This window comes from Squalius cephalus (genome assembly GCF_949319135.1).
Source record: "Squalius cephalus genome assembly, chromosome: 24".
In the NCBI taxonomy this organism is placed as follows: Eukaryota; Metazoa; Chordata; class Actinopteri; order Cypriniformes; family Leuciscidae; genus Squalius; species Squalius cephalus.
In genome coordinates this window covers 3882540-3895982 of record NC_137145.1, presented here as the reverse complement: position 1 = coordinate 3895982, position 13443 = coordinate 3882540, and the positions used below count along the sequence as shown (strand labels likewise).

Below are 13443 nucleotides of genomic sequence, written 5' to 3'. Positions count from 1 at the left end.
CTCCGAATCAGCGAAGACAACTCGAGCAACAAAAGTAGAAGATGGATTCAAAGAGACCGGCTTGTAGTCGATTCCAAACCCCAACGCAAACTCCACGTACGTAAGACAAAGACACATGCGTGTGGTCCATGAGCGTGCACACCTCTGGTTGCAGTTTCGCTTGTCGCCAGAGGGGGCATAGTTCTGCAAAAACTCAGAGACTTGCGCAATGCACCTTTAAGACTCATTTATCAATCTAACGTAGAAAAGAGAAAATCCTCTTACGACCGGGTTCACGTGTGATTTATGAAACATTCTTATGCTGCCAATCCCATCGTACGAATGATTGTACGTTGATAAATGTGGCGGCTGAAAACAATCGTCATTTGAATATCACACCCCTAAAAAGTCACGCTTTAAAAGCCTCGCCCCTAGAGTTTACAACTGGGGAGAAACGTAACCGGGGCAAGAAGAGGAAGAAATCTCATGAAAGAGAAATTGATCTAACTCCAAAAAACCTAACAATTATATTAATTTATATGTATATTCAATACCGGTAAATAACACGAATCATTTACAAACATTATAAACACTATAAACTAGGCTATTTTCTCCACACTCAAAAACAAATTCTTCAAATTTAATGGTATTCAGAACATAATTTATAACTACTTATTTTTCATTCTTGCTCTATGTTAAACTAAAATAAACTGCGCGATCATTTGGATTTAAGAAAATAAATAATAATTTGTGTGTCACAAAAACTAGCGTAGCTTATACTACTTTTATATACTTTTTATACTACTTTTTTTTCCTTCCTTTTGTTAATCTGTTAATTAATTAAGTGAAATATATTGTGTAGTCCTATTTATTTTATTCATTTTATATAGGACTAGTTCATTTTATTCAGTTTTTATTCTGCGCTGCAGGTGCGTGATGTGACGGTGTGAATCCTCATGTTCTGTTGTTTATGCTGCTAGCTAAACCCCTAAAAAAAAAAACATTTGTGGTATTTTTAGTGGGTCATAGACACCCATCTATAATTTTAATTTGACATAATCTAGTCATTTAACGTTTAATGATCGATTAATGAACTTCAGGAAAATAATCTAAATGAAGAATATGCTCTCATTACAATTATCCGCCAGATTTATGCTTCACACAAATTCATGCTAATTCAAAAAGTTGCGTACTTGAGCTGAGACCAGGGGCCGGTTTCACAAAGATAGACTTTGACTATGGCTTAGATATAGTAGATAGTCAGACTTCAGATAGACATCAGACCGTTGCACAAAGCACTTAAGACTGAATATCTTAAGTAGGACTACACTGCAATGCATTCTGGGTAAAATAAGACACTTTTCAAAACAAAAAACATGGCTGATCGAGTAAGCGCATTCAACCGCTCAGTGCAGTTTACCCCCAGCGGAAAACATGTGTTTGTTGGAGGAGTATAACAGTTACAAGGACATTTTACTTGGGAAAATTAGCGGAGAATGTAGTAACAAGAAGAAATGTTTAATTTGGAAAAAGATTGCTACGACAGTTAACAGCGTTAATCCGACCGTTGAGCGGAGCGTTAAAGACGTACAGAAAAGATACAAAAACATGGTACAAGATGCCAAAAAATAAATATTTAAGAGGAAATATTCCCTTCTCATAGCTCTCTCCATAACGCCGTCAGCAAACCACAAATTATGAGCCATTTCCCCTTTTCTTTTGGCTGTTTTTAATGTAACTGATTGTTACTGCTGGTTGCCAATGTAACATAAGCCGCTTTCCGACCGGAGGAACCTTTTCACAGTTCCTAGAACTATTGGCTAAAGTAGCCGGATGTCGGCGTGTTCGCACCACAGGAACTAGGAACGATTTTAGTTCTAGGAACTCCATTTGGAGGAACTAATTTAGCTCCTACTTCAGAGTCGGTCTAAACCAGCACTATAGGAACTACCCGTGACGTTAGTGTACGCTGATTGGTCGAACGCACGTGGAACACCAGCACCCGCCATTTTTAAAACAGCTAGAATGTAAACACACAGATTATAGCCTATATTTACTCCAGAAACTAACTATACAAACATGGAAAACAGTGATAGATGGGCCTCTAAACCTTTATGCTGAAGAGAAAATCCAACGCAACTTTGAGGGGACCAAGTCAAACATGATTATGTATTTCTGCCCAGCTAGCAACACTGGACATCAACTACACGGCATAGGCTAATAACCTTTTTTTCATATACTGTCTACTTTCTATAACAGTTCTATCTAATAAGATATTAAACAGTACTGTTAGACAGATTGTTAACTAATAAACACAGAGAATACGAGCATTGTTTGCTCTGGCGTTCTCAGCGCCGCCAAAATAAAGGTCTGTCGCGCCGTCAAAATAAGTCACCGTGCTTGCGTCACTCCCTTACCCCTCCTACCAGTTCCTATGGCCACTTGGCCAGTGCGAATGCAAACAGCAAAACCGAGTTTGGGGGAGAGTAGTTCATAGAACTGTTTAGAAGTGGACCGTTCCTATAACTAAGTTCCTATAACTACTTGGTCGGAAAGCGGCTATAGAGTCTTAGACCTACAGTGCTATGCATAAGTTTAGACACCCATGCTAAAGTTGACTAAAAAGAGGAATAAAAAATCATCTTTTGGAAATTGAACTTAATGCCTTAATTAAAAAAATTAGGAAAAATCCAACCTTTAAGGACACCAATTTTCTTTGTGAATGAATAATGTATCGTAAATAAATAAATGTTCTTCCTTAAAATACAGGGTGCATAAGTCTGTACACCCCTATGTTAAATTCCCATAGAGGCAGGCAGATTTTTATTTTTAAAGGCCAGTTACTTCATGGATCCAGGATACTATGCATCCTGATAAAGTTCCCTTGGCCTTTGGAATTAAAATATCCCCACATCATCACATAGCCTTCACCACACCTAGAGATTGGCATGGTTTTATTTCAGTTAGCCTAATAGCTAGTTTGATTTGCATTGAGAGATGATCTTATGGAAAGTACCCCATGCCAATCAAAGAAAATTGGTGTCCTTAAAGGTTGGATTTTTCCTAATTTTTTTAATTAAGGCATTAAGTTCAATTTCCAAAAAAATATTTTTTATTCCTCTTTTTAGTCAACTTTAGCATGGGTGTCTAAACGTATGCATAGCACTGTAAGTTAGCCTGGGGTTAAGGTGTCTAATTTTTTTGGTCTAAATTAAGTCAGTCTTTATTTTTGTGAAACAGTCTAACTTGCATTAGACTAGTCTATGAGCAAACTTTAGACTTGTCTAACACTATAGACCGGTCTAAAATAGCTTTGTGAAACCGGCCCCTGACGTGAGATTTGATCACAGCCACTGCTCGCGTCCATATTGATAAATGCCAAGTTTTGTGTGGAAATATCTGTACGCCCAGCTTTCTGTCATACTTTATTTTTTTGTATTTTTTTTTTTTTATAAATGAGGCCCCCAATGTTCCTCAACAGTATTTACACGCTCTTACATTTTTGGTAAGAAAACTATGAAAAACAAAAACAAATGAAAGCATGAGAATTGATGTTGTGACCAAAACGTAGACATTCTCCCGAACAACTTTTTTTGGTGCATTGGTTCTTTTTTTCTGTTTATATTCTGCCTAACATGAGTGTGTCTGATTGTGTTGAAATAGGTGAATCCACTCCTCGAGGCCTTTGGAAATGCTCAGACGGTCATGAATGACAACAGCAGTCGCTTCGGGAAATATATCCAGCTTCGCTTCCAGAACTCTTCAGGTTTGTAAAAAGATAACACTCTTCTCTCTGACCGTAATGGATCATATAACTTGGTAGCTTCCTCTGGGTGTGTTTCTTTACCAATAAATCAATTCAGTAGTCTTCAATTGAACATTAACTTGAATTTTGTTGTCTTTGTAGTCAAAGGGGCCAAAATCAACGAGTACCTCTTAGAGAAATCCCGTGTGGTTCACCAGGACGAGGGTGAGCAGAACTTCCACATCTTCTACTTTATGTTGGCGGGCATTTCCATTGAGGATAAAGAGATATACGGCCTCCTGGATCCTACGCACTACCGGTGAGTCATCTGTGATGTCATGCATTCTTGAAAACGGGATCAGCAACATTGTTTACGATGCATGTCATAGATTAGCATTTTATCCATGGTTCAGTTTATTGGAGGTGTGTCACACGTCGCCTCCTACTGAACTATTTGTGTCACGGACGGCATGTTCCTAGTACAGTGTTCATTGTGTAAAAGGTCGATACAAAAACAGATGATACTAAGATCTGATTGGATGAGCCAGGTCTGAAGCTACACAAGGTTGTGCGTTAGAGTGGAAAGGATTAAAATATAAATGTTTAAATTTTAGATCGTTTTTAAAGCTATTTTAGCTTATAAATTGTATTAAATGTAACTTTCCATTTGTGTTGGAGGTCAAATATGCCCCCTATTGGTTTTTTATGCAAAACTATGAAAAAGAGTCATGTTTTTACATAAAACCTCTTTAGTAGCTTGTCAGAGACTAAAAATATATAAAATATGAGAAATTATGAACTCATATTGTGTTTAAGGTTCCATTTAACCCAAATATCTTTCAAATTTGCTGCATAGGCACAAAATAAAAACATTTCTTTGTTTTTTATTGTTTTGACTATTTTCACACTCATGTGAAAATGAATACAACTTAGTATATATAGTAATATTAATTGTTCTTGGTTTAAAGGCATAATTTGGAAGATTTTTGTATTAAAATATCCTACTAGCACAGTGTTATATAGTTTTGTTGACTTGTGTACTTGCATTATCCCAAATGTTTCCAACAATGTTTAAAATCCAGAGAAATTAGATATTTTAACCATTGTACCGGTTTTACCTCTGTAGAAACCATGGAAAGACCAAAGATGCTTTAATATATAATGTTTTATTAGACAAGTGAGCAACTATTCGGATACCTTTATCAACAGAAAAATAATCATTGTTATATAGCACAACAAGTTTAGTCTCATTGTTTGAATCTCGTTTTCTTGATTTACCGCGAGTAACATGTTTGTACCCAAAAAGTAAATCAGATATCACTATTTTGTCACGTGGCTAACATAGTATAATCAGAAAGAGCTTTACTTGTAGTTGCAGTAATACAGGATTTTCTCCATCATACAATATACTTTTAAATTAATTGCATGCCATTTAGCAGCACAAGTCATCCAGGTTTTATTAATATGATATTCTAATATCAGTCTAGCTTACTGCAGTGTGCAACAAGTGTCTCATAGCAGCCACAGAGCGAGCGCACAGTGTAACGTTATAACATAACTTTCAACACTTTTTATATTCATAACTTTTTATATTACACATTATATTATTTATTTAAAATGGCTAGGTTAAAAACAGATATTATATTATTTATAGTTTGTGATATTAGCTCACTTTTCAGCAAAAGCTCTGTTGGCTTTTATTATTTGAGAAATAAAAACTTGTGTTAAAGTTGTGCAAATGGTTAATTATTTGAATGACTACATCACAAAGAGTCAAGTCTTGTAAAAGCATTAGATTGAAAACATTGAAATTTCATAAAGTGTGTAAGTAATAGAAACGCATTTTAAAATGGCCTTTCTTTAAAGTCCCCGTGAACGGAAGTTACAAACGACTTTTCTCCAGTGTTGTGACGTATTTCCCAGTTAAAAGGGAAATATTTGAAACATGTTTAATTTTAAATCAATAGGCTATAATATCTAAAATTAGCAATAATAGGCTAATCAGTGTCATAGGTAGCTCATCGGTAGCTACATATCATGTCAACATTATATTTGTCAGATTTAGTAGAAGCAGATCTTAACATTGTGAAACACATGGCCCTCAGTTTCAGAAACTGTCACATCAGGGAGTGTAGCAACAGATTTCCTCCTCTTTGGATTTGAGGAACATGAGGACTGCCTATGCATAGGGCCCGGGATCTTGTCCTACGCCCCTGACCACGCCAAACAGTTATTTTCTGTGTATTAACTTGCACGGATTAATTGTTCACCACAAGACTAGTAATATGCGCCAATAAAGTAAATAAGGTCAATTTTGATTTCCTGTCGACTTTAAATGCAAATGTTCTTTGAGTATTTCATTTGTGAAGGTAAAGCATGTATGCACTATACTCCTAATTACAAGAAGGAGAAGAAACTGCTCTTAAACTGGGTGTGTGACATGCTGTGGAATGGGGTTTGGCCGAGGAAAAATTCAGTCAAAATAGTTTTCTTTTGCTTTAACCCCTGTCTTCACCTCCGTTCACGGCGTCATCAAGCTTTGCCTTTGTTACTGTTTTGAATAAGCGACCTCTAGCAGCGAAACTCACATACTCTGCTTTTAAATGGTATTTGTTATTTGTAAATAGCCTCTGCCTTTTTGTTATGTCTGGTTCTCAAACTCTTGTGATGGTAAAATATCTATATATAGATTGATATCTGTCAATATAGATGGTTTATCACACTTCTTTTCAGTGCGACAACAAATTAGTTATTGTGATATAACAAAAAAATTGTTCAATTGTTAAACTCAAATAGAGCAAATTCTCCTTTAATGATTCAGAAGATGAGTCTTTGAATAAAGTTTTCATGTATTTCATATTTAGCCTTTTACAACCTACAGTAAATGTTTTCTGTTGCTTTTTGGCAAATTACATGGAAACCAAAGGAGGTCAATTTCACCCCCAACACAATTCATAGTTTCTAAAGTTTGTACAGTCTCTTTACAACACACATCTGTGTTGAAACTTTGCACGCACATTCATGACCTAATAAAATATACAAAAATGTCAAAAAGAAATAAATAGTTCATCCAGCATTTCAAACTGACCCACAACACAATATGAATTCCTAAAAAACTAGCAGTAGGCTACTAGGCTTAAATATTTTTGTTCTTGTCAGTTATTTGAATGGCAGGTTTGGGAAGGAAGGCGATGTGCAAGCCTGGCGTGTGAAATATGCTGAGGTGTGTAACGCCATGGACATGGTGGGATTTGAAGAGCAGGTAAGAACTAAACTCACTGTAGTGTCCTGTGGTTTGAATAAATGCCTCATCTACAACTTTAAATAAGATTTACTGATTGAATAAGATGCTATATTGAATATTTGAACTTCTCAAAATGATTTTTACACCACAGTACCATTGAGGTGAACTACAAAACGATGGATACTATTTTCACATACACATACACATCATCTCGTTTGTAGGAAAAGGTGGACATGATGACTATTCTAGCTGGCATTCTGTCCCTGGGGAACATCACCTTTGAAACAACAGACAACGACGCTCTGAAGGTGTCAGAGACGTCACGCGGCTGGTTAAAAGCTACTGCAGTGAGTTTCCTGTTGCACTTCTTGCAGATGTGTGGCAACACCGAACTGGTCACAATTCACAGGTCATCATGACACTCGGCAGTAGATGTGACAGCTCTCACACACTATAAAATGCATTTTTAACAACAGTGCTGTTTTTTAGTGTACAAGTGTGAAGACAAACGGAAAGAAGAGTTTGAATCTCAAACTCTGAAAGCTTCAGCAGACCTTGCGGTGCAAATGCTTGTACTGATGCATGAAATAGACAAAGGAATATAGTTGATGAACCTGGGCTGCATTTCCCAAAAAAGCAAATTATGGTCTGGAAAAGTCGTGAAAATCGCGATATGGCTTAGTGCGGTTATCAATTCACAAAAGCTGTGATTTAGTTGAATAAATATATGCGCTGCGTGTTTCAGAGTGAAGCGCAGCACTGTGTTCGTTTACACACAAGCAGCTCGTGATTTGGTGTTTTCAGTGTCTCAGAGCAGAGAAAATTAAATGAAAATTAAAATGTTTCGTTTTGAAATGAAAATGTTTGAAAATGAAGAATTTGTGACAGCCATAAATATTGATTTTACAGTGAAATATTACATTAATAATAATAGTTGTAGTAATAATAATAGTAGTAATAATTATGTTTTGTTTAATATTTTTACTTAATAATAATAATTATTATTATTATAATAAACATTTTGGACAAATTTGCTGCCCTATGAAGCAAAGCAAACCCCCCCCCCCCTTTTTTGCTTTTGAAAACAACACATTTTTTTTTATATCGCGTATCCCTAAATTATGTTCATCTTTTAAATATTTCGTTGCCTAGCTAATTTTGTGTGCATTTTTTATATATATATATATATATGTATGTATGTGTATACTGTGTTTTTAATGTTTATCAAACAACAAAAGACAAGGAAATCACTCACAGCTCTGGATTTAATATCTTTTGTAACTTTAATAAGGATTGAAAAAACTGAAAAGCACTGTTTATATTATTACTATCTTTGCTCTATTATATTTATTTGTGCTGTTGCTTGTAGTTAGATTATTTGTTCTTATTTTATTTTTATTTGACAGTAATCCTTTTTTCCCTGAACATAGCACAAACCGAACCATACTGAAACCGTGACCCTAAAACTGTGATACAAACTGAACCGTGAGCAATTTATATATATATAAATAAAATTGTTTCCAAAAAACTGGGAAAAATAAAGATAAAATCACTGTGCTTTACTGACTCGGGGTGCATAGATTCGTCAATGCTGGAGCTTTTTTCACATGCATGTGCTATGTCGTTGCTGTGGCATTACTAAGGTGTTCTGAGTAATTTAAGCATGTTGTTGCTAGTGTGGTTATTCACAGGGAAAAAACAAACTGCATGATTTTCTCACCCATAGTTTTGAGTTGTTTTTTTTCTTTTCTTTCAGCTGTTTTCTGGTCCAGCAGGTGAAAAGAGTGTGTCAGATAACATAGTAAAGTAGCAGCACACTCTCCTCAATAACATGCATGATTTAAGAAATCACTTAAGGATGACGCACATGCAGAACTTATTTAGTGCTATAGATTTGTCCACATCACTGACGCCAAACCATGAGCAACAGTAGTAGTGACGCTTGAATTAAAAAAGTCGAGGTTTTCTCAGGAGATGAATGTTAGCCCACAGTCCCAGCGTCACCTCGACCTCCCTACTGTTTAATCAGGTGAATTACAGCCTGTGTGCACACAAAGAAACTCTTTTAAGGGCAAACTAAAGGAGGCGTGGGTCCGCCTACATCTGGCCTTTTACGATAAGACACACAGCGCAGAAAGGCCAGAAGTGGCTATGTTTAGACTCCATTAGTCGCCCTAACACGTATGGGGGAGTTAGTAGTAGCACGCTGCATTTCCCTGACACAGGGCGATTTCCATTTATCAAATCTACTGTGGCGTACTTTAACTTATATACATTGGTACAACAAAAGGCACTTCAAATCTAATTTGCCCAATCCGGTCCATGTGTCCACAATGGCCCCCAGCATCTAAATAGACAAATTAACGTGACCTTTCCTGTATGACATTTACGTCTTGGTCACATTTGACTAGTCATTGTTCTTTCAAAATGGCAGGGTCTGTTTTTTTTGTGTGTGTGTTTTTTGGTAGCACAATTAATTTGGTCTGTTCGCATTGCACAATGTGATTTAGCTGACAGCACATGTTCAGCATTCATTGTTGTTATTTTTCTAAAATAACATTCCTTTAAAAGAATCACGAATCTAACCTCAGGTGTGTATGCACTTTTTGGGAGAAACCAGGGCTGCACAATTCTGAGGAAAACAAATGTAATTGCAATGGAAAGACGCTATACAGTATAATTAAAACGTATTATTATTAAGTACGGAAAGATGGTTGGTGCATGTTTTCTTTTTTAAATGCACTGTAAAGTGACCCAAACTCAGAGCAGATGCAGAGACATGCTGAAACATCAAGTCTGAAACATTAATCCAAACGAGTTTAAAAGAGAGAATGCATACATAAACCACATAAAAGGAAAATCATGAGATGGGAAAATTAGATGCATGTTTATACATTTCTCAAGTGGTTATATATAGAATATATATAGGATTAAAAGAGTTTATTTCTCCTTCTCAGCAAGAATTAAGTGAGCGTCACAACTCTCTGCAGACTCTTTCTTGGTCGTAAAAGTCTTATCAGTCTTAATGTGTCCTGTAATTTTCTTCTCTTGAACATATGGGATGGAAACGCTGCTTTATTCGCAAATGTTTCATGCAATATTCCAATTTTGCGCATGAGTTAAATTGCCAACTTTGGATATAAACACCTAGAGGCAACATCTGTGAATGAGCTGCTCGCATGTCAATGAACTTCACTCATGCAGCATGCAGTCGATTTATAATTAAATCACAGCCTTTGTGATATGATAATCGCATTAAGCCATACCGCGATTTCGGTTTTATTTTTATTAATCATGCAGCCCTAGGAGAAACGCATCCTTCTTGGCTAAAACCTTTGGAAAACCACAATAAAAGAAGCATTTTGTGTGTTTGTTTCTGTGACCAGGGTCAGTTTGGCGTTCAGGAAGAGGATTTACTGAAGAGTCTGACCTGCACCACGTCAGTGACGCGAGGAGAGGCCATCCAGCGACTCCACAACCAGCAGCAGGCTGAAGGTACCACATCATCAGTGTGATATCACTGGTGTGTTTGACACTTTTCATGTTGATGAGCATCTGTTTTAAATGATCATTTCAGATGCCAGAGATTCCATCGCTAAAGTGGCCTACGGTCGCGTCTTCGGATGGATCGTCAGTAAAATCAACGAGCAGCTTGCTCCTAAAGTAGATTATGACGTGGAGCTTAATGAAATAGGTAAATATACCAGTTCATAAGTTCACAGTCTCACTTTCACTTTGCTACGGTGGCCGAGAGAGCTCAACGCACTGCAACTGAAAAAAACACATGCAAAAAAGAAAAAACACCTGCACATTAAGAAAACATCCTCATCAGTTTCACAACACGCGTGTGCTACAAATACTCACAACAAAACCAAATACAGAAACGCGCTGCAAATAACACAGACCACATGTTTTCAGGGGAACCCAATAAGTGACTAACCCGGCTGGGACTTGCTTACAGCTCAACTTTTTATTTTATTTTATTTTAATTCATTTATTTTAACTTTACAGAGATGACATACACAAATGTTGTTTATCAAAACATACAGAGATAACATGTTAATGACATACAACTTTGTATACAACATAAAAAATGTATTAACAATATGTTCAATGTCATCAGAATACAAATGAGAAAAGAACAATGAGCTGAAAACTAAAATAAATAAATAAAAAATATGGCGAAAAAGAACATGAGGGAAAATAATTAATCTATACATCAGTTACATTGTACAAATTTCACTTGTTCGTCACTTATTCGGTTCCCCTGGAAACATTTCCGTTGTGGTCTGTGTTATTTGCAGCGCGTTTCTGTATTTGGTTGTGTTGTGAAACTGATGAAGATGTAGAGGATTTTTTTGTCAATTTAGAGCACAACAATTTCTTACCTAAGATATGTGACATTGAGGTTTTCTCTTTCTTTCTTTATACAGGAATACTTGACATCTTTGGTTTCGAGAACTTCGCTGTGAACCGGTTTGAGCAGATCTGCATCAATCTGGCTAACGAACAGCTCCAGTACTTCTTCAACCATGTAAGTCCTTCATAGTGCTTTATTATGAGTTTGATATTTATATAGGGAAGCCTATTTCATGAAACAAAAAGACAGACATGGTTTGGCAAGTGCACATGCTGACATGTTTACAACTGAAATTTGATTTGAAGTCTCATCTTGGACTTTCTTTGTCAGTAAAATGGCAACAAAAAAAATACAAATAAGAAAACGTGGTCATTTTAACTTTACACTCATGTAGCGTGTCTCATAATATCTTGAAGATATATGTGGCTGTAGTGTGGAAAACTCAAGGCAGCAGATGTTACGAACCATTTAAATGCCACATTCGATCATGGTCACTGCCGATTCTTTCAACAGGACTTGATTTGCCACTCCATGAATCTGATGATCACATTTTCCATGTCATTTCCCTCTTAGCACATTTTTCTGATGGAGCAGAAAGAATATAAAGAGGAAGGCATCACATGGGAGACCATAACCTACAAGGACAACAAGCCCATACTGGTATGTCTACGTCCTTCACCCTCTGTGATTGTCCTGCTCTCTCTCCAACTTTTTTCCCCATTTTTCCTTCTCTCCGACTCCAAAAATACACCCGAGCTCTGCGTTTGGCTGACGGCCGTGTGGTAAATCCCAAACACAGGAAGTGCTGACAGAGCAGGACACGTAGCTTTGAGAATCTCTCTCAAATTTCTGCATGCATTCTGACCCAGATCCTTGGAAACTAAAGGAAACTGTGGTCTTTGCTTGAAACTTGTTTTCACCTCACGTGAGATTCCTGGGCCGATCTGCTCTGTAAATATGAACTCTGCCCTGTAATTATGGGAACTCAGCAACCGCCTGTTTTGAAAGCTGCAGACTTGCATGTATGTCACGTTCATGTAGCATTCAACCTACAACTCTCAAACACGGCGTATCCTGTAGTGTAACATTATTCTACAGTGCCGTCAGCTAGAAAAGCCTGTTCAGCTTGTCAGCATGGAAAACTCATTCACTCACGCCAGGTTTATTCCCGTTTCAGGACCTGTTCCTCACGAAACCCATCGGGATTCTCTCTCTACTGGATGAGCAAAGTGCCTTTCCTCAGGTATGTGTTGCCAGCTGAAACCTGAGACACTAAGAGAAAACATGTTGCCAAATCCTCCATTGAACCGCATTAAAAATATTTTTATCCAATGCTTTTATCAAAGCATCTGCTTTAGACATACTTGTAAACCTAAATGTGTAGTAATTTAAATCGGTTAATTTAAGTATTGCAATCTCTTTAAAATTATATATAAATATAAATAAAATGAAAAAAAAATACAAATAATTAAATTATTAGTATATGCATTTTTTTTTTCAAATCCCACCCATTTTATGCTAATTTTCATTCCATCCCCATTTAATATATTTGTACGGTGGAGACAATTTTACTCGGATAGCATTCACTCTGTTCCATATACAGTCATGTGACTACATTTGTTGTGAGAGAGTAGTGAATCTCAAGCATAGCAGTTAAAAACATAATGTTTATGTGCTTGTGACCGTTTTTGCACCCACAGGCCACTGACCGAGATTTTGTTGATAAGTTGAACAGCAAATTTAAAGCGGCTCCCAACTTTGAGGTTGTGCGAAACCACACCCCTCTGTTCACTATTGTGCACTACGCTGGGAAGGTGAGTCTACAAACCACCGTCATCATTACTTAACCTAACAAGTCACCTGATTAGTGACTTCATTTAGATGCCAACAAAGAATGTAATCTGTATTGTAGTGCTGGTTAATAATTAAATGATTGTGTGCAATTTTTCCTAGAGCAGATGGATTAATAAGGGTGTTTGTCTTCATACTGTGTCTATTATTCCTGCATGAAATGTCTTTTTGTGGTCTGTTAAGGTGCAATACAATGCAAGCGGTTTCCTTGAGAAAAACCGGGACACAATACCAGCCAACATTCGTGAGCTCTTCATCAACAGC

The 13443-nt window shown here is 36.7% G+C and overlaps 1 protein-coding gene across 1 annotated transcript in view; it reads left to right on the top strand.

The window, feature by feature from the left end:
- LOC307152503 (myosin-IIIb) overlaps nucleotides 1-13443 on the top strand; it is a 44570-nt gene that overhangs the window by 8346 nt on the left and 22781 nt on the right. Inside the window, exons 5-15 of the mRNA XM_079861209.1 lie at nucleotides 3643-3745; nucleotides 3887-4043; nucleotides 6884-6986; nucleotides 7190-7315; nucleotides 10355-10463; nucleotides 10546-10662; nucleotides 11402-11502; nucleotides 11902-11988; nucleotides 12506-12571; nucleotides 13029-13142; nucleotides 13363-13443. The exon at nucleotides 13363-13443 is cut by the window's right edge and continues 31 nt beyond it. Of these exons, the coding sequence (XP_079717335.1) occupies nucleotides 3643-3745; nucleotides 3887-4043; nucleotides 6884-6986; nucleotides 7190-7315; nucleotides 10355-10463; nucleotides 10546-10662; nucleotides 11402-11502; nucleotides 11902-11988; nucleotides 12506-12571; nucleotides 13029-13142; nucleotides 13363-13443 (1164 nt within the window). The remainder of the gene's footprint in view (nucleotides 1-3642; nucleotides 3746-3886; nucleotides 4044-6883; nucleotides 6987-7189; nucleotides 7316-10354; nucleotides 10464-10545; nucleotides 10663-11401; nucleotides 11503-11901; nucleotides 11989-12505; nucleotides 12572-13028; nucleotides 13143-13362) is intronic.